The 19,640-nt window shown below is 38.4% G+C and overlaps 1 protein-coding gene across 1 annotated transcript; it reads left to right on the top strand.

Annotated features, from left to right (window-relative positions):
- Positions 1-462: 462 nt before the first annotated feature.
- Positions 463-15,749, top strand: LOC139442106 (carboxypeptidase A4-like). Its single transcript, XM_071222908.1, has 7 exons — positions 463-498; positions 2,277-2,972; positions 3,784-3,885; positions 4,864-5,036; positions 7,185-7,280; positions 8,255-8,380; positions 8,892-15,749. The coding sequence occupies exons 1-7, from the start codon at positions 486-488 to the stop codon at positions 9,072-9,074; spliced, it is 1,389 nt and encodes a 462-aa protein (XP_071079009.1). The 5' UTR covers positions 463-485; the 3' UTR covers positions 9,075-15,749.
- The last annotated feature ends 3,891 nt before the right edge of the window (positions 15,750-19,640 follow it).

Below are 19,640 nucleotides of genomic sequence, written 5' to 3'. Positions count from 1 at the left end.
CACAAAGTCTGCGATCTAACCCACTCAGCTTTCGGCCATGGGAGCCGTGCCAATTTAGTATTAATTTACACTTGTCAGAGGGGTACACAAAAGATGTGATCTAGACTACCAGTTGTCGGACTTCATTTTTCTCAGCATTGAGAAGAACTTCAATGCAATATTGGAATTATTTTATTATTACACTCAATTTTTCCTTCCCCCAGAACCGATTTCGATATATATACATGGGCGCAGCCATGTTGGTAAAGGTATATTGATTTAGTCTCGTATGCATTCATAAAACGAAACATAGAATGTACTTTTTAACACTGCTACTAAAAGAGAACTTCTAAATTATATTATGATACAAACTGAATATTTTATTGTCGCTAATATTACTAAATGCCATTTGTCTGATGAAGATGAAATCAGAATACGAAACCAAGTATGACAACTTTACTACTGAGTAGTCGCTTCCGGTGTGTGAGTTGTCAACAAACCTGCCAATGAGACATTTGGGTAATCCTTTCTTCAGATTCCGATGTCACTCTAGTGAAAAAGAATCATTTGATGATATATTGTTGTGTCTTTTTCAATGTTTTATGGTTACTTGTCAGTTTAGTTTGTTCCTCGTCGAAAATTTTACTGAAGCGATCAAACCGTCTTACTGTGGACTGACACATGTGTAAAAAATAAACAGTTGTTCGTGAGCTTATAGCCTACACGTCATAATAGTCATATTATCGCAAATGTGACTGGTTGTTCTTAGTCGTTCCGGTTGTTTTTGTAACGTTCTCTATTCTTGTGTGTTTGTTGTGGTTTTCGTATAGACTTCCACTGTACTTAAAATACTTGCTGAAACAGCAGTGTCAATACGGCACCAGATTGGCGAAAACGGCACCGGACTTTTATGCTATTGTTATATTCCCATGTTATTGGTTTTTGGCCTCTTAAGGAATCACAAGAACATCTGTAAAACATTTCACTCACTTATGAAAGACGACTATATCGTGAACACAGGTCATCATTTGAGTATTTACAACGTCTGTGACCCCACACCCCTTGTTATAGCGCAAGAAATCGTGATAAACTTGGTTGTCCGAAGATGTATGATGTTCGAAAACCTATGATCTGACCATACTATCATGTACTATGTACTACTGAATCAATAAAACGGAAATATTAGGGGTACATATCTCATATTCTAGCCATTAATTCAAGTGAACCTTTCTTTATGACGGATAATGAAGATAGATGTTTATTCTAGATTTACACACACAATAGTATCAGATTCACATTCAGCATCATTTTTATTTGCAACAATCTGTCCTGTAGTCACACTCATGCCATGATACATAAGATGCACTTATTTCCAACAATTATTCTGTGATTCTTTGCTCAATTATTTTTGTTGAATCTGATCATTCAACAGTAAGCTGGTAATAGTTTGTTTCTTTATCAATAAAAGAGACTGCTGGCAGACAATTGGTGCGATATTAGTTAAAGTAATTTTATTTTTGTTTTACAGGCAAGCGAAAATATTTTGGCCAATGACTGGCAATTAAACAATTAAGTAGGAGTGGCCAGAGGTTTTTAGATGATGCATTCAAGATTGTTGAGAGCCTGTCCAGAGTGTTGAATATAGTAACATTTGTTAACATTTATGTTTGAGTCAAAAAATGTTGACTATGTTGAATACAATGAATACATGGAATAGTGTGAATTGTTTTAATGTTGGCAACATTATCGCAGAATATTCTTTGTGTTGAATGTGTGTTGAATAGTATGATTGGATTAAATGTCATTAAGACACGGGACATAGGATAAATAAATGTATGTTGAATGGTAAAATAGTGTTTACTTTGCGTATATACCAAATGATATATATTATTATATACTTTTTGTGTAGTTTTCTACCAGAATTTTATTTTTACAATTAAAGGGAGACAATTTGAGATGAGTTAACTCTTGTATGACAATAGTTCCATTGAAGTGTTATGTTCACTGCAATGAAAATATCACTTTTCTCAACTTCCTGAAGTATATTATAAATGTTGTGCCATTTTAGCCGATTTGGTGCCATTTTCGCTGATTTGGTGCCATTTTTGCACTTTTTGTGTTGTTTGAAATCATACAGCTTTAGCCTGATCCCAAATTAACTAACAGGTCATTAGGCCTAAATGTGTTTCATATGCATTTTTTAAATAGAAATATTTATCCATTAGGGATTAACCAGATACTTGATCCTACACCATTCCTAGGTACGTAAAATGTCAGACTTTTTTTTTTTTTTCCAGAGGATGATACCATCATGGCTCCTTTTCATAAAAAAGAATCTCTGACAAGAAAGGCACCTGCCAGCAGTCCTCCAAATGTGTGTGGTTTGATGTTGATTGGGGTCCTCACATTCCTCTGCGAATGGAACACCGCAGACACAATAGACGTGGAGCCGCAGAAGGAAGTGTACATTCCTGACTATTCCATATATCACAACTTGACTTCCATACAAAAAGATGTTCAGCAGCTGCTTTTTCGGTACCCCAACTTCATGAAGATTGACTGGAAGTACAACTCAAGGCTGGGCAAACCACAGATGCTTCTCCACATCACCAACTTCACACTGAACACAGACCCCAACCAGAAGGTTGGAAGAAAGGTCAAAATGTTGTTATCATACGGTGAGCATGCTCGAGAATTCTTCCCAGTTGAAAGTATGTTCCACCTGTTGAGGAACCTCACTGGTGGACTTCGGTCAACACCTGGTAGTTATGAGGAAGTGTATTCCAGACATGTACTGTCCAGCACTGACCTACACATCATAGTGATGGCTAACCCAGATGGACGCGTGCATGTCGAACACTCCCACAATTACTGTTGGAGGGGAACCAGCACTGGCGTTGATCTCAATAGGAACTTTGACTGGGAGTATGCAAAGAAGGGGAGCTCGGCTGATCCTAATGATGAGGAATATAGAGGACCCCATGCTTTCTCAGGTAATAACTGGTAAAACTATCAGTACTTTTTAACTTATCCTGCATTACTCCTTAATGCATTTATTGGTTTAACTTGTCTGTCAGGTGACTAGTAGTAATATGGAGATTCCGTGACGTCACCACTGCTGGTATGATGTGGCAACTTTTTTCTCATCAGCTGGACCCATCACAGCTTCGTTTCTGTCAAAAGAAAGCAGTAAATGCATTATGGAGTAATGCAGGATAAGTATATAAATATAAAAAATATCTAGATATACTAGAGGTGTACTCAATTTTGTTTTATTAGTTTAATAAATAACACTTGTAGACACGTTTTTGTGCTACAGGCAGAAATCTGTTATCCATGTACATGCAGTCACGCATATGTGTAACCCACTCTCAAGTAGTCACTTGTACGAGTGGTGGGGACACGTGTCACATACGCATTACCTCCTCTACTGATAAGACTGGCAGGCTATCCAGTCCACCTTAAGAGAAATGGTAGATGTGCCTGATCATGAATACAGAGAGGTTTTTTTATTTCTCCTGAAGAAATGTGACTTGAATCATGAAAGAGGTGTCAGCATTCATGATCAGCATCATCAGTGATCTGGCTTTTTGTTCATTAGTTTTAAAAAATTGGACTTAAGAATGTTTTGAGAATAGTATATACATCATCATGATAAGGGGACCATTATGGTTGTCACTTTAAGATGTGCGATTAGTTTTATCATGTTTATTTATTTATTTGCTTTGTTGACTTCTCAATTGCTATTAACATGATTAAATTGTTATTTTATCATGTTTATCTTGTTTATGTTATAAATTTCAGAACCTGAATGCACTGTATACAAACACCTGACTCAGGAACTGCACTTTGATCTCTTCATTTCGTTTCACTCAGGGATTAGACAAATCTATTTACCTTTTGCTGGTGAGTAAAATCCTTTGATGTTCTCCTTGTTCTCCACTGTATTAAAGATGTTACATCATCATGACCATGATCACTATGGTTATGATTTCTATGTTGTTGTTCCAATTTTTCAAGATAATTTGATTTTTGATTTTTTAAATTTGTTCTGAGCTTATCTTGATTGTGGTCCCAGTCTGATCATGCCCATCTTTCCAAGGCAAGGGAGCTAACTGACTGTAAAAGTCCAGCTTCCTCCTTTGCCGAACTAGGCTGGAATTATGGAGTTTTATTTTGGCTGGACTAACAAGTCTATGCACAGTTCAATCAAAATCACATAACGAAATCAACATCTGGTTCGTAAACAATGTGCAGATTTCAGCCGACTGCAGGATTTGCAAAGGATGGTACCTTTAACTTGGGGCAACTGATATTTTCCAAATCTTTTCATGTTTTAAGTCAAGGTGCTCACGTGATTTGATGCACTTTACGAGGTAAGACCCATTTTATTACAATATAGATCTTGATCATTGATCAGAACGTCTTGACTGGGCGCTGCCATTTTGTTTGAAGCAAATGCAAGTGAAATTAGAGGTGGAATCTGATTGGCCAATAGGAGGGCATAGAAGAGACATTACTCATAATAGCCACTGGTGGCGGTATGAAATTCCATCCTAGTTCGGCAAGGATGGAAACTGGAATTTTAGAGTCGGTTAAGTCCCTTGCAGGGGAAGATGGAGGTCTACATTGAAATTTATTGTTTCGTCATGTGGTACAGATTAACCGATGGAATTGCAAGATTCTTAATGGACATGATAGAGGTATAACAACAATGATTATTGTACAACTCGGAACCTGCTTGGCCCAGATTTTGACAGATGTGTCTTCTCCCTGACGACTGGTGGTACTCTGTCTCCATGGGCTGACAACACCCACTACGTGTTGGAAGACATCTTTAATCCTATTTCTAGTGAGGTGCTAGGTAGAACCTGTGTGTTCCAGATACTCATTCCCACAACATCAACAGACAACCAGCCAACATACGGAGCATCAAGGAGTTAGCGGCACGCCTCGCCTCCTCAACCAGACACAAATACCAGTATGGGAAGGCGATGGATCTCACGTTCTACACAGCAGATGGGACGTCCTTTGACTACATGGCAGGACAGAGGAAGGTATGTGATTGATTGGTCTGATGTCTCTGCTATTTATGTATTGCTGTTTGTCTGTCATCTCATATGTGTTGAAACAGAATATCCCTTTTGTTTTAATGTCCATTTCATAAACATGATAAAACCAGTCTGTTTACTAACATCCAACAAAATAAAAATTGAAATTGTTATTCTCTAGCCCTAACCGTGTTGTTTGAAAACACATAGCTAACTTTATATATCTAGCTCTCAACACTGCTCAAGAAAAGAGAGAAACATTATTGCAACCATGTTTGGTTGGTTAGTTATCTCACTTTGGCCGACTAAAATAAATTATATGTTTATTATCATCCCTTCCTCATTAAATACCACACCCCATCAAGTATTTTTTTGTTTTACCAAGTTTGTACCAAGCCTATAAATGCCACATGCCATAATCATCTTATCTCACCTCACATTAAAACACTGGCTTCTGACTTAAAGAGCAGGCAATTATTTTCCATGTCCACTCATGTATCCCGAAATCAGAAATCAATCAGACTCATCTTAGGTAACATGCTCATCTCGCATAAATTTCATTGAGCTGAAATGAACCGATGTTTATCCGCATGCATTGGGTAAAGTGAAGTAACTTTGTTCATTTGTGTTGTCCTAACTGTCAATATGGTGAATCTAAAGTTACTCAGTGAAACTTCGGACATAAATTGTGGGTCTGTATGAATGAATGTCGGTGAGATAATTTGTTGTCGACGGCTCAGGGCACAAAGACTCATTCATACACAGGGTACATCAGGCAGTATGCCCTTTGAGATCGGTTGACAACTTATAATGTACATAGTCCCACCAAACATTCGTGCTTCATGTGAATCACATCCTTTCACAGTTAATGTACAAGGATCAGTTACAAATTGTTTGATAGGCATTACTTAGAAGTTGACGGGTGGATGATAACAATAGAGGATTAACAGTAACAACAAGGGTTGTTACTGTTAATCCTCTATTGTTATCATCCACTTGCTATATATATTCTACACTATGTCCCTCATTCAGTCTTGCTTGACAACGGTATAAGGATCTATACCGAAACGTCGCCTTTTACAGTATTAAAGAAGTTGTTATCCATAAAAAATTGTGTCTATCTGATCAGTTACAAAACTATTTGCCCCCTTGCCTGAAATATTTAGCTTGCCTGATATGAGCTTGAGTCTTGGCAAATTGTCCGTCATTAACTCTCACATTTTTTACATATCCTCTGAATCTACAAGGGGGCACGGGTGGCCTAGTCGTCTAAGGCGCTGCGATTCGCTGTGTAGAGTTGGGCATGCAAGAAACCTATGATTGTGGGTTCCAATCCTGGTTCGCCCCGATTATGTTTCTAGGTTTGTCAGCACCATATCCGTGCGCGTGGGTTTCACCGACGTGGTAAATGTCTGAGACCTGCATCACTTCAGGCTTTCCTCCCACATTAAGCTGACACACCATGATATAACTGGAATACTGTTAAAAGAGGCATTAAACCCAACTCACTCACTCACTGAATCTACAAGGCCCATGAAGCTGACACTGTACATGATTGATTCCAGCTATGTGGTCTGTTAAAAAATGCTCACAACTTTTTTTTCCAATTTAAGACATACTGAAAATTACATTTTTGTAAATGACTTTGGCATTTCTCCATGTGTAATTAATATCAAATTTGGTATGTAGCAAGTATGTGGTATGTGGAATAACATATAATACATTTGTTGGCACTTCTTGCACACATATTTCCAATCCAACTTTAAATATTGATGCCATTATTTCATCATAATTCAGGGGCACTACAGATCCTCCTGGATCTGTTTTTGATAGATTTTGATAAAGTTTGATAAAAGTCGACTAATCGGAGAATTCTCAGCAAAATACATGTATTGATGTGGGGATGCACCTTCTTACTGTTTGGTTATCAATAAGAAACTTCATTTATTCCTTACTGCCGGACGATTTATTGAACAAGGTGGGGCTACAACTTTAACGATTTATTCATTTTTCCGCACTTGCTTCTGACAATGAAAATTATTTGGAGCTTAATTGTAGTTAGGCAAGATTTAATTTTTGTGAACATTGTGACAAAATTACATGAAATGTTCTCAAACCTGTATTGAAATATTCTCACCTATGTTGTTTTTGTAGATTCCCTTTTCTTTAGCTATAGAGCTATGGGGCAGTGCAACACATGTTGGAGCCAGCTGCTTCGACCAGTTCAACCCTCGCAGTGAAGATTTGAAGGTTTGTCTGAAATGATGGACTTTGTTGGAAATATGTGTCTGTTTCACCAAGCAGTGAATGGGTACCTGGTAGGATGAGATGGAAATGTCTCTCACAGGCAGCTTGGGTTGTATACTCCTTAGGGAGCTGAGAATGAAATCGAGTGCACACTGATCCATTGACCAGGGTATTAATAGTGAAGCCTTTCATCACGGTTTCGAAATACAGCACAGTTTAGATTGCCTATTATTATTGTTGTTGTTATTATTGTTAACCATAGAGTATCTCTCCTGTCTAATTAATCAGCACAACCATCTTGATTGTTGAAGTCTCGACCGTTACTCCATTTGTGGTTAAAATATTTTGAAAAGTTAAATACAATTAGTTCCACTTTTATGCACAACTGTAAATAGGGAGGGTAATTTCTCTATATGCCTCTTAAGTAAAGTGTGAACTTGGCATGGTTGTTAATAAGTGTGCCTAACGCAACATAATGCACAATAACCCCCTTCCTTTTCCAATTTGCAGACCACCTCGGTGGTCTACTGGTAGAGCGTCTGCCCGGAGTTAGGAAGGTTTGTGGTTTGATGCCTGGCTGTGTCATACCAAAAGATGTTAGTTAAAAGATGGTACTTGTTGTTACCTTGCCTGGCGCACAGCATTAAGGGGCTAAAACAAGGACTGGTCAGCTTGGAGTATTAAACTGCGTCACGGTATCTCAGTGGGCTAGCACTAGTAAATTAGTTTGGACTAGTACAAGCAGCCACACCCACACCCACACCCACACCCACACCCACATCCACGTGGATGCACGTCGCTATGTTAGCACAATAATCTTAGACACAATGTAAACCCCATGTCATCTCACCTTTCAATTGTCAAGTTAAATTCTGTCATCTAGATTTTAGAAATATCTATCTTTGAAAAATTTAAATAATCTGAACATGCTGAAAGTCATAGTACCTTTGGCATTTTTGAACTTGTTATATTCCCAGCATGAAACAGCGGAGATCCATCCTCTGTACGTCGCGCTGTTCGACTACATGATCCACTGGAAACACAGGAGATCCAACAAGCCCACAGACACCCTGATCACAAAACAACATCTTCAACCTCTACAGGTATGTATCATTTCAAGGTTCAACATTTTTCAGGGTGCACATGGCTTGATGTTTGACATGTTGGAGGTCCTTTATGAAGTTCTACAGTACTGTTGAAAATGTACTAAATATGTCGTCTACATGTTGATTGTACATCTAGAGTTATCCCCCTTACTTTGTGTCATCAGTTGTTAATGGAACTGTCAAAAGGTCATGTTGCACTTTGGAGCAGACACTTTTGATGCTAAATCAACTTGGTTACTGATAAGTCCGCCAACTACGACTGTGACTTTAAAACACTTATTTGAGAGGAAGTTCTGTGTTTTGAGCAAAAAGGCTTACGATTGGATGAGGGAATTGCACTGAATTGATGCATCACTTCTTTCATAGATGAAGCAAAACAAGAAAGTATTTTTCCTTTGAACTGTCCAAATTTTGTGTGGTTAAGTTTGTATGAAATAAAATGTTATGTGACTCATAGTAACATCTATATCAATGATCGCTCTATGACTTGTTTTTTTATTTTCACTAGGGGCCCACACCATCACACACATTTGGCTATCTATTGATGGCAACAGTGGTCATAGTGATCATTATTCTGGCATTCCAAGGACGTCTTCTGTTTTGTCAGCGATGGCAACATCGACGACGCATCATCAGCTTGAAGACTCTGAGTTCTACCCTGTCTTTGTGGGGGTTTGTCAAGTCCATTTGAAACATGCATTTAAACATCTTTCTTCCATCAACATTCTGTGTGATATTCAATTGTCTGACACTGGTTTCAGTTTGAATCAGAATACAGTACCTGGTTAATTTTGCTGTAGAAATGCCAGATCTTTCCTGTTCACTGAGTCATGCATTTTATGTTATCAAAGATAATGACAAGCTTTCAAAGATGCTTTCATCTCGGTAGATTACGTTGAGTCCAGTGTAAATATATTGCATAATTCCATTTTGCAGCTTCCATTCCGTAGAAAGCTTATGCATGATCTGTGTTCTTCATCCAATGACAATGATCTCTGAACTTTCAAATATATGATTTCAATCATACATGTTCTGCAGGGATGCAGATTCACCTGAACCATTTACTAGCCTTAATAGTAATAACATTAGGCTAAAAAAATAATAGTCTTGGTTCTCAGGCACCACCCACATCATCATAAAGTCCACCGCTTGTTTCATTTCTTTTTCCATTTTCAAAAAAAATCAAAATCCTAATACTTAAAAACAATGCGATCCAATATAGCACACAGTTACTTCCCTTTACATGTGCACTGCTTTGCTGCGGATCTCGTGTTTTGGTCATGCCGGCAATAGGAGTTTGTATGCTTGTTTACGTAGGGAGGCCCTGTCCCAGGTTGATGGTACACAACTGTTTATTTGGTTGCATACTAGTTTCAACAAGCAACAACAACAAAAAACACCTGCCTGCATTGTATTTTCAAAAGTCGTCTGAGAACCAATTCTTTTATTTTTTTAAGCCTTAGGACATTCTTCTGAAAAGAGAAATTCAAGCCCACATAAACATCATTAAACATATAGACTGTTGTTAGTTGCCTAGTGCCAAGTAGCACCCGTTTTCATCATGGTATTTGTCTTAGCAGACGTGATATTTGACTTTCCATAGTAAGTACCAAAGACAGGCATTCCACGGGTTCTTGTTACTGGTTCCAGAAGCATTGATTCTAGACATGTTTTGCTTGGACATGGATTTTGTTCTTTTTGTGTTTGTCAAGTTTGTAAATGTGATTATTTACATGATATTCCTTTAATTCATAAATTTTACAAAATTATTTTATTTTTAAACGTGTATTTTGAAGTACACAGGTTGTTATAAAACTGGTATTTATAAGGGAAAAGTGTAGTATTTATAATAATACTCTACTAAACATTGACGAAGCATACAAGCATACAAATATCAAGGTCTAAGTTCTGTATCTTGGATACTGTTGGCAAGTTCCCTGATATTTAATGTTTTAAGCGTAATTATTGATGACAAGTATATTCCCAAATTTGAAATAATTTGATTGTAATCATTATCATGTTGGCAAACATCTGTACCAACTATAGATGGTATCCTACCTCAGAAGTTGAACCTGTTTCAAAACAGTTGTCAAAGCTGTTATTTTGGTGACATTGTTTTCAGACGCCCTTTTGTGGTGTTTTTCAAGCTTATATGCCATTTCTAGTGAATAGTACGATTTGATTAAGTAATATTCATTATATTGGAGCTTAAATCCAGTTATGTAATGGTTTATTTCAGTTTTCCCAGTGTTATTTATCAGTATTAACCAAGATATTTGGGATCTTCAAGATCAGGGCATTATATTACACTATTACATTCTTCGTTGTCTTGGTGATTGTATGCTTCTCAGATTAAGTGTTTCCTTGTTTGGTTTCATGAACCAGAGCTTTCAAGAGTTGTATTTATTTACAGATTACGATTATCCATGTTTTATTAGAGTATATGATGTCATGATTTAGAATCAAAATGTTGTAGCATGTATCTGTATGTGCTGTTCTGTGCTGAAACAAGGCAAACAACGAAACAGCAGCTTGATCAAACAGCCCAACCTCATTACACTCACATCACTCTGATATCTGTAGGAAAATCTGACGAGTTCCATAAGGAGGCGTGGTTCTTGTGTCAATCAGATGTCAGATTTTTAGAATAATTGAACTTCATTTCTTTACCATGTGGATTCGCAAGTTGGATATTTGACAAAAGAAAACCCACACAGTAGATACACTCATTTGGAGGTAGGTGTCATGGCGTTCAGAAACGACAGGGTGTATACAATATCCACTACAATATACTGGTGTGGCTTTAATTATTTCCATTAGGAACTGTCCGTTTAAGTTTGTTTTCAAGATACCGAAATCAGATATGTTTGAATCCTTGCTTGCTTTTACTGAGAATGTAGAAGCCAAGACACTGTTTGGCTGATTAGACAGTGTTAGAAAGTCACTGGGCACACCCTCTTGTGGTGGTGTGCTAGAATCTTCATGCAGACAGTATCATATCGAAGTAAACTATCCGATTTGATGGAGATTGTCAAACACCACATCTTGTGATGTACACATGTTATGAAGGTCATTTGATAGCATTTGTTTCTTTGTGAAGGCCATTACAAAGATGAGTCTGAGCTTCCTATTACCATGGTTACCATAGTGAAATTATGTGTGTAATTGTGTGATATATTACTTGTTGAGTCATGTAGATACGATCAGCCAAGCATTTATGTAGTGAAGAGAAGTCATCATTTGTAGGTAAAGAATTTATCGCTCATGTTAAAAGACAAAATGAGGAATTATTGATGAACCTTCATGAAAGTTGTTAAAGATGCTTATTGCATTGAGGGATTATATTTCACTTTCCCATTAACCCTTCCAGAATAAGTGAGTAAGTATGGTTTTACGCCGCTTTTAGCAATATTCCAGCAATGTCATGGCGGGGTACACCAGAGATGGGATTCACACATTGTACCCATGTTGGGTATCGAACCTGGGTCTTCGGCGTGACGAGTGAACGCTTTAACCACTAGGCTACCCGACAGCCCCCTTCCAGAGCAAAGTTGGTGGGGAATTTGCATATGAGTTTTAATCATCTCTGATTATTTTGAGAATTTCCATTTAATATGGCTTTGCAAATTAATTAAAGAATGTTGGTTTTTTTTGGCAGACCTACCAACCCTTGTGTTTAACAATAAATGTATTGCCCTAGAGGAGAGACTGTTACATTCTCTGCCAAACAGGGATTAATGAATATATGGCTTATAAACGTAGATCTAAGGTATCTATATAATTCAACAATTTTACTGCTTTTTCGTTGCATAAAAGCAGTTATGATGTTATTGGTGCAGATGATTTTAGTTTGTAGCTGTTATTGATACATTAGCATTTTATATGCATTATGTTTAAATGATCCTCCTATATTTATACCTTTCTTTGATGGTAGTCAATGTATAGAACTGCTCTGTTGCATAATTGGCCAGTTGGTGCTTGAAGCATTTGTTACGGGGAGGGGGCTCTGTTTTAAATGTGATGTTTTCATCCTAATTAGCCTCTTGATTTAGAGGCTTGTTTCTTTGTTGATCATGTTTATTGGACAAGTATGTCAGAATTCTTGTATAATAATGCTTTTTGAGGGTAGTGGAAATGTTTTCTGTATATCCCAATGTTGAGTGTGTTTGTTGAGTTACACCAATGCCAGAGTCTGTAATCTTCACAAGGCAAGGGAGTGACTATAAAAGTCCAGTTTCCACCCTTGACGAACTACGCTGGAATTATGAGTTATTTTAGCTGAGCTAATGAGTCTATGCAGAGTCCGATCCAAATCGCATAACAAAATCAACATCCGCTTTGTCAACTGCTGTGCAGATTTCGGTCAATTGCAGGATTTGCAAAGCTGCCAATTCGGTGTCAAGGGATATATTCCAAATCCTTTCATGTTTTTAAATAAGGTGCTCACATGATTTGCACTTCACGAAGGAAGACCTGTTTTATCACAATATGGATTTGGATTATCTATCAGATAATTGTCACCGTTTTGTTTGAAGCGTTTTGTTTGAAGCAAATGCAAGTGATATGAGAGGTGGAATCTGATTGTTCTATAGGACAGACATAGAAGGGACATAACTCATAATAGCCACTGGTAGCGATACAATCAGGCCTAGAAAATCCAGCCTAGTTCGGCAAGGATGGAAACTGGACTTTTAAAGTCAGTTAATTCCCTTGCCTTAGGAAGATGGAGTCTGTGGTCCGACACTATTCAGGCTACACAATACATCTCATGAGAGATCTGTCTCTTGCAATGCTTCCTCCATGAAGTATTAGACATGATGGCTCTGTTATCTCCTTTGTAGCCCAAGTTTGCAGGATGGTATGCTCTTATTATAACGTATGCCAAGAGAGATGAAAACAGTCATGTGTTTTCTCCAGCAGACAGCATGGTGTTCGGAATACAGTATGACTGTATGTTTAGTACAGTATTATTGGGTAGGCCAGTAGTCTCCAACTGTAGCTGTCTCATGGTAACAAGGTTTGTGGACAACACAGTACACAAGCTAACACCAGGGGCAATCATTCCTCAAACTCAGAAATCTGGAAGATGTAGGGGAAACATGGTACATGTGTTTCTCTATGAATTATACTTTGTTATGATGTTCTTTGCTATAAAGAACATATCTTTTACACTAGGTAAATTTAAGATAAAGTAAACTAATGTATTATATGATATGATGTAGCTTATTCAACGTAATAAGCACCCCGTGCGTGCTCAAAATTAGAAATAGGGGGCTCTTATTAGAATATAATCTTGGTGAAAAAAGACAGATTTGAATGATCGTAAATTTTGTGGTTTATGCTGACAGCCTGAAATGATACAAAAGAAAAGTCTGTGCGTATTATACACGACATATATGTTTTCCAGAATTTAATTGCCCATAATGAAGGGTGCATATAACACATATGCATATTATACACAAATAAATAAGTCTTGTGTACATTGATCAATCAGAAGGGGTGCTAATTGGTATTGTTCCCTAGCCAATATATTAGCAAATAAGGTTGTGGGTGCCTATTAGAGCGGGATGCTCATTACGTTGACTACGGTATTAATAAATAATGAAGATTGTTATAGATGAAACAGGAGATATTGTGATATGAAAAATATTGGACATGGTGTTATGTCTCTTTTATCATCATTTTAGAAACTTTTAGTGAAATGTTTCAGAAGCACACTTTGTGGTCTGTGTTGTGTGCAGAATCTGAGTATTGTGTTGGACATGAAGATCTCAAGATAGTAAATATTTTTGAGTTTTGAGGATAAAAAATCTTATTCCTTCAAAGGTTTATCATGTTCCTTGTCCCAATGTCTACAAATAACATTTTCTCTTATGTATGTTTATTAGATACTATAAATACTCTTCACATTTATTTCAGATTTGGTGTAATGAAAAATAATATATCTAGTGGTATGGTTTTTTTTGTCCACAAACACATGATTAATGAACGAAAATAAATGTACAAGGAAACTATACAAGTTTATGAAGTATATATATATATATATATCATGCTGTGATGGCTCATTGAGAGTCTTGAGACAGGGTTGACTGCCTTGTGTGCTTCTGTACAAGATTATTGTTTAGTTTCACTTTCACTTTCACTGTTTTTTATAAGCGCATGTAAGAACTGAAGTGTTGAACTGTCAAAGTGAAATATGATATTTTACATAGGAACTCATTTTTATCCTTATTAAGCCTTCAGCATGTTCAGTAGTGCGCAATATGCTATTTGCTGTAAAATTAATTGGACAAATGCTGTGAGCTCAAGATCCAGGGTGTTACCTGACACACAAATGTACAGAATGGACGCAGAAAAGAATACTGCATCCGAGGGATGCACGATAATATTCATTGTACCTAATGCCTCAAGAGCAATTATGGGCATCTCTCATTTCATCCATCAATCGTGACCACATGATCATTGATTCATTCCAGGCTCTAAAGTAATTATCAACACATACAGTACACTACACCATTTCATTAATTTACAGGACCCTCATAAAGGCTGCAAGGGGGCAAGGGTGGCCCAGTCGTCTAAGGCGTCGCGATTCGCTGTGTAGAGTTGCGTCCCTTGGCCATTCCGGGAACTTATGATTGTGGGTTCGAATCCCGGTTCGCCCCGATTATGTTGCATGGTTTGTCAGCACCATACCAGTGCTCGTGGGTTTCACCGAAGTGGTAAACGTCTGAGACCTGTATCACTTCGGGCTTTCCTCCACATTAAGCTGACGCGCTGTGATATAACTGGAATACTGTTAAAAGCGGCGTTAAACCAAACTCACTCAACCACTCATAAAGTCTGTAAGGACCCTAAAAATATCCATTGGGGTCTCCTAGACCCCACTTTTGTGAGTCAAGGTAAAACCCTGAGATCTCATTAAGTTTCCAGTGTTTATAGAATTGAGAGTATGGATCCAGTCAAGTAGATTTATCATATATCATTATGTACCACATACATATTGTAGTTCATATATGTCATAAATGTGGTAGATATGATAGTCATCATACCTCAACCTGAGGATCTTAGTTGCTCCCATTTCACCCTAAAGTGACCTTGATATTTTAAATATTTATCATAAAAATACCCATTTTTATTTTTGCAAATGTGAATGAAGTGCATAATTTCTACTCTCTGCTCAGTACAAAGCAGTTGAGAAGAGCAGTTTGTGATTGAGCAAGATATATTTCTTTTACATATTGTGTCATTCCACCGGTCTCAAAGTTTTATGGCTTTTGTGTATTATTTTATACTTTTTCATATACTTCGTGAAAGGCGGTTTATGAATAGTAAAGAATAAGCTTTTGCCTAAATATTGGAATAAAGTTTAAAAGACATTTTGCTTTCATTTGTTTGTACAGTTGGCTTTCAACCAAAATGTGTTCATGATGTTAACTTGCATGTGTCCATGTACATTTAGAGTGTAGTATCTCAAGCATTTGTACATTGTGCAGTGGGGTAGCCCAGTAGTTAATGCAGAAAATCCGGGTTCAATCCCACATGTGAAAAGCATATACCTGGTGTCTCTAACACTGCTGAAAAAATGTTGAGACTCACTGTAAGCTAATGTGTGGTGTGTTCTTGCGCCCTTTGGAATAGTGAGTGCTTGTTCGTTTGTTTGTTGTTTAACCCTGCTCTCAGCAATATTCCAGCTATATGACAGCGGTCCGTAAATAATCAAGTCTGGACCAGACAATCCAGTGATTGACATCATGAGCATCAACCCACATATTTTGGATACGATGACATGCATCAACGAAGTCAGCGAGCATGACCACCCGATCCCATCAGTCACCCCTTAGGACAAGCATAATCGCTTTTTACGCCAAGCATGGGTTGCCTAAGACCTATTCTAGGCAGAATCTTCAGGGGTCGGAATAGTGAGTGAGTTTGGTTATTCCCTGCTTTTAGCAATATTTCAGCCATATCACAACTCGAGACACAAGAAATGGGCTTCACATATTGTACCCACGTGGGGAATTGAACCTGTTTCTTAACCACTCAGCTAACCGATCGCCCCCACTCTGGAATAGAGCAGAGCAATGTTAAAAAAGGTTTGTTGATTATAAAGATCGACTTAATATGTGTTTCTGTGCAACAAAGAACATGCTAGATTTCCTAACGAAAGGTCGCCGAAATCCATTGTCTGTGGATGTCCATGCTCAAAGATATTCGGGTGCTATGACCTAGCTAACCAGTCATCACATACTGATTGTTGCTCATGCTATCAACCACTAAGATATCCAGAGTTCCACTGTAAGAACATCAAAAGTGGCATCTTTGAGGCAGACATCAACTCATAAAACAGCCTAACCAAACCATTTCACGTTCTTTCAACCAATTCTATAACATAATACATCTTGCGGCGAGCGATCCCCCAGACACTGGTGACCCCTTCGTCTGAGGCTGGCAATTCGGTGTGCAGAGTTGCGTCCCTTGGGCACCCCAAAAAACTGTGGGTCAGCATTCGTCGGTTTCACCGAAGTGGTAAACGTCTGAGACCTGCACCACTTCGGGCTTTCCTCCAACATTAAGCTGTCACGACGTGATATAACTGGAATACTATTCACACCCAACCAAAACTCGGTCGCAGTTACTTAAATCTTCCGTCCTCGCAGTTTTCGATTAACCATATATATATTTGAATGAAAACTCCATTCTTTCGCATATGTATGAGAAATCCCCCTTAGAACATATAGAAATGGAAAGAATAGAATGGTTAATCCAGGAATTGTACTCCCAAGAGCCGGCGCCTAGTTTATATCTTTCAGATAATTACTCAGCCCATAAACTAAGTGGTACAGTGGTCACCGTCACAGTACATAACGGTAGATACTGACTCGTTCCTAACGGTATTTGACAACGCCGATATAGACCGGCAGGTGAATGCTAGACGACAAGCGTGGTAAATCAAGCGGTAAACTCGCGAGGCCTCAAAGGACATAGAACAACTTACATAGTCTTAATCTTAGATACATAAACGCAGGGTATCTATTCAACCATACTGACCGACTAATTGATAAGAAAGGGAGTATGTCCCGAGAAATGTTTCTTTGATCACACGAGAACTGAGTGTGTGCCGTTTGAATTTTGTTGACAGTCAGCTCCGGACGTCCCCAATAGTCGAGGGTCCGAAGTTCAGGTTGTAATAACGAAAGTGCGTGCCTTTTTTCACTATCAAACTGTCTCCCATGTCATTTATATATATAGAGAGAGTTAGGTAAGGGGATGTCTTACTATTTAACGTCCGGGAATATTTTGAGTCGTCCGGAAACTCCCAGTTGTTAAATATGCATTACAATCAGTGAACAAATAACGTTTTTTTTCAGTTTGGAATGGTCGTGAGAATATCCACTGTTAATGTCGTACACATGAATAAAACAGCTAAAAACAAACAATTTAAGTACAAATATTAAAAAACCTTTTTCATTACAATAATGCGTAATAAATGGTAATTACAGTCACGTGTGTTAAAGTACAGTAAACTACGGTTATAACGAACGAAAGGGACCACTAATTTTAGTTCGTTATAACCGTAGTTCGTTACAAGCATATATACAGCAAAACGACAGCAAATAGTCGGGACAAAAAAGAATTTCGTTATATCCGTCAGTTCGTTATAAGCGTGTACGTTAACGTAGTTTACAGTAATCCTTATTTATTATAACATATAAGATGATTAATAATTACTAATCAATGTTTGATAGTAACACAAGGTATATTGACGTGGATTCGCCGTAGCACAAAAAGCTAAAGTTGATGTAATCAAATGTTAAGCCTACTGTGGACCGCCTCGTGGTCTAATGGTAGAGCGTCCGCCCGGAGAGCGGAATGTCCGGGTTTCGATCCCCGACCGCGTCATACCAAAAGACGTTAAAAGATGGTACTTGTTGTTACCCTATCTGGCGCTCGACATTAAGCGGCAAGGACTGGTCGGCTCGGAGTCCGTATACTGTGTCTGAGTGGGGTATTCATGTTAAACTGCGGCATGGTATCTCAGTGGCCTAGCACTATACATCGGCATCAGTCCGGACCAGTACATGCAGTCACACAACACACACACACACACACACACGTCATCGTATCCAAATTGCATGGATCGATGCTCATGATGTCAATCATTGGAGTGTCTGGTCCAAACTCGATTATTTACATATAGCTGGAATATTGCCGAGTGCGGCGTTAAACAACAAACAGGGGGCACGGGTGGCCCAGTCGTCTAAGGCGCCGCGAATCGCTGTGCAGAGTTGCGTCCCTTGGGCACGCCAGAAACCTATGATTGTGGGTTCGAATCCCGGTTCTCCCCAATTATGTTTCTAGGTTTGTCAGCACCATACCCGTGCTCGTGGGTTTCACCGAAGTGGTAAACGTCTGAAACCTGCATCACTTCGGGCTTTCCTCCCACATTAAGCTGACACGCCGTGATATAACTGTAATACTGTTAAAAGCGGCGTTTAACCCAACTCACTCACTCACTCACTAAACAACAAACAAACAAATACACCCGATCCTGTTAGTCGCCTCTTACACTTCTATTATTACGCTTATAGTTTCACATGTAACTCATTATGCTGAAAAATGTATTTCTTTGCCACATTAGGTTATGTGTTTTTTCATGGTTTGTGAAACTATAAGAGTAATAGAACTTACTGTTATAACTCTTATTGTTTGTGAAACTAGAAGAGTAATAGAACTTACCTTTATAACTTATAGCGGCGTAACAAACAAACAAACAAACCACAACAAACCCTGCAGCGTCAAACAAGGGACCAGCACTGTATGTGTATAGACACGTGTGTGTATTGTACACAGGTAAACGATTACTTCCATGGTCTAGTGGAAATAGCGTCTACCTTGAGAGGAAGGTGGGTGTTCCATCCTCGGCCGCTATACATACAAAATGACTTAAACGATGATACGTGTTATTACCCTGCCTGGAGCTCTGGATAAAACAAGGACTGGTCGGCTGGGCTCATTTACTGTACATATATATGGTGGAGTATACAATGTCTGGGGTGGGTATCGATGTTAAACTGATGCATGGTATCTCAGTGGGCTAGCACTATCAAACCGGCATTAGTCCGGACTAGTACAAGCACACGCACGCACGCACGCACGCATGCATGCACGCACGCACGCACGCGACATTAAGCCCCATTTCACCTCACCTCACCTCACCTCACCTCACCTCACCTCACCTCACCTCACACACATAAAC

This window comes from Haliotis cracherodii, unplaced genomic scaffold (assembly GCF_022045235.1).
Source record: "Haliotis cracherodii isolate W230 unplaced genomic scaffold, xgHalCrac1.p SCAF_5, whole genome shotgun sequence".
Classification (NCBI taxonomy): Eukaryota; Metazoa; Mollusca; class Gastropoda; order Lepetellida; family Haliotidae; genus Haliotis; species Haliotis cracherodii.
Note: the sequence above shows the minus strand (reverse complement) of the source record. Positions and strands in the feature narration are given on the sequence as shown.